General features: G+C 55.7%; 1 protein-coding gene across 1 annotated transcript; it reads right to left on the reverse strand.

The window, feature by feature from the left end:
* Positions 1-743: 743 nt before the first annotated feature.
* On the reverse strand, positions 744-1,733 carry LOC117798430 (olfactory receptor 52K1-like; the record flags this gene model as incomplete). Its single annotated transcript, XM_034650861.1, has 1 exon — positions 744-1,733. A coding segment is annotated over one exon (990 nt), but the record flags the coding sequence as incomplete, so codon positions are not given.
* Between the last annotated feature and the right edge of the window lie 4 nt (positions 1,734-1,737).

Here is a 1,737-nt window from a genome sequence, read left to right on the forward strand (position 1 = left end):
TGGACTCTGACATGGCTACATACTGCCTGGAGTAAACCACAAACTCCTTATCATGATAGGTGAGGTCCTTCCTCACCCGGCCTCTGCTTGCCCATCTGGCCTCCTTCCCTGCCTGGCCCGTATCTGCCCCTGTGCCAGGGAGACTGGGACTGGCGGGGAGTGCCCACTCGGCCGTGTCTGCCCCGCCTCTGTGCTTTCGCCCGTGCTGCTGCTTTGGCTTGGAATGCCTTTTCATCTACCTCCTTCATCTCCCACAAGCGCCTTATCTTATCTTTCAAACACAACTCAAATTCACCGTCTCTGTGTTCTGTCTTACTCATTGTCCTTCCTCTGTGTTCCCACAGACTTTTGTACCTAAAGCTATTGTTGAACATTACATGTCTTTATGCCTTGGAAACTGTAGCCTGGAGCCTCCTTCAGGGAAGGGACTGATTTTTTTCTTTCTTTCTTTACAATTACTGGGTTAGCATGATGTATGTAAAATAGCTGTTTGATGAAAGATGTACGAATGAAGGAAAATGGCATGCAGGAAGAAGGGGAGACAATTTAGAAGGCAGAGACAGAAGTTTACTTCGCAGTCAGTTCCTGTATAACTGGATTAGTAGCTGCTTTCAGAAAACGGATGAAAAGACTCTTGAAGATGAATGCAGAGAGTCAAAGCCAAAACACAGCAGGGATGACTCACTGGCACATTTACCTGCCCACTAGTGAGAGTGATTGCAGGGCCTACGAGTCCCAAAGCGTCAGGCAGGAAACTCCGTTTGTGAGGGCAGAGCCCGGGGCTTGTCAGGGGGCGCTGGTAGCCGTGCCCTTTGGAACAGAGTGGCCACCTGCTGCCTGATTTCCTTGGTCCTGGCTCCGTAGATGATGGGGTTTGCCAGAGCCGGGAGCAGCAGGTAGAAGGCGCTGAGCAAGTTGTGCACGTCCTGGGAGGTGGCGTGAGCCACACGGTAGACGATGGATGAGGACATGGTGGACGAGTAGACGGTGAAGATGACCAGCAGGTGGGAGCCACAGGTGTTCAGGGCCTTGGAACGTGCTCTGCCGGGCGAAATCCGGAAGGCGGTGTGGATGATGCAGGAGTAGGAAGCTCCGAGCAGCAGCATGTCCAGGACTCTGTTGAGGATGCGGACGGTGAGCCCCACGGTCTTGTTCAGGGAGATGTCCCCACAGGAGAGCTTCATGAGGGCCATGTGCTCACAGGCAAAGTGGTGGATCACGTCTGAGCGGCAGAAACGAACCCGGGAGGCCAGCGCCACCACCGGAGCAACGATGCACGTGCTCCTGGCCGCTGCCGCCCCCAGCAGGCCAGCCAGCAACCGGCCCGTCACGATCCTGGGGTAGCGGAGAGGGTAGCAGATGGCGACATAGCGGTCCAGGGCCATGACCAGAAGGATGTTGCAGTCAAAGACAATGAGGAAGTAGATGCAGAATATCTGAAGCAGACAGCCAGGCAGGGAGACGTGGTTGAAGTGGGTAGAGAAGCTGAACATCATGGCGGGCATCACGGTGGAGGCAACACCGACGTCGACAGCCAGGAGCAGGGCAATCAGCAGGTACATGGGCTGATGCAGGCTCCGCTGGGCCACCACCGTGTGGATGACCAGAGCGTTGGCAGAGAGGATTACCAGGTAGAGGCTGAGGATGGCCGGCACCAGGAGCGCGTGGGACTCCTGCAGCCCCGGGAAGCCCACCAGGAGGAAGCTGGTATAGGACACATTGGAGCTGCCATTGCTC

This window comes from Ailuropoda melanoleuca, unplaced genomic scaffold (assembly GCF_002007445.2).
Source record: "Ailuropoda melanoleuca isolate Jingjing unplaced genomic scaffold, ASM200744v2 unplaced-scaffold31457, whole genome shotgun sequence".
Taxonomy (NCBI): Eukaryota; Metazoa; Chordata; class Mammalia; order Carnivora; family Ursidae; genus Ailuropoda; species Ailuropoda melanoleuca.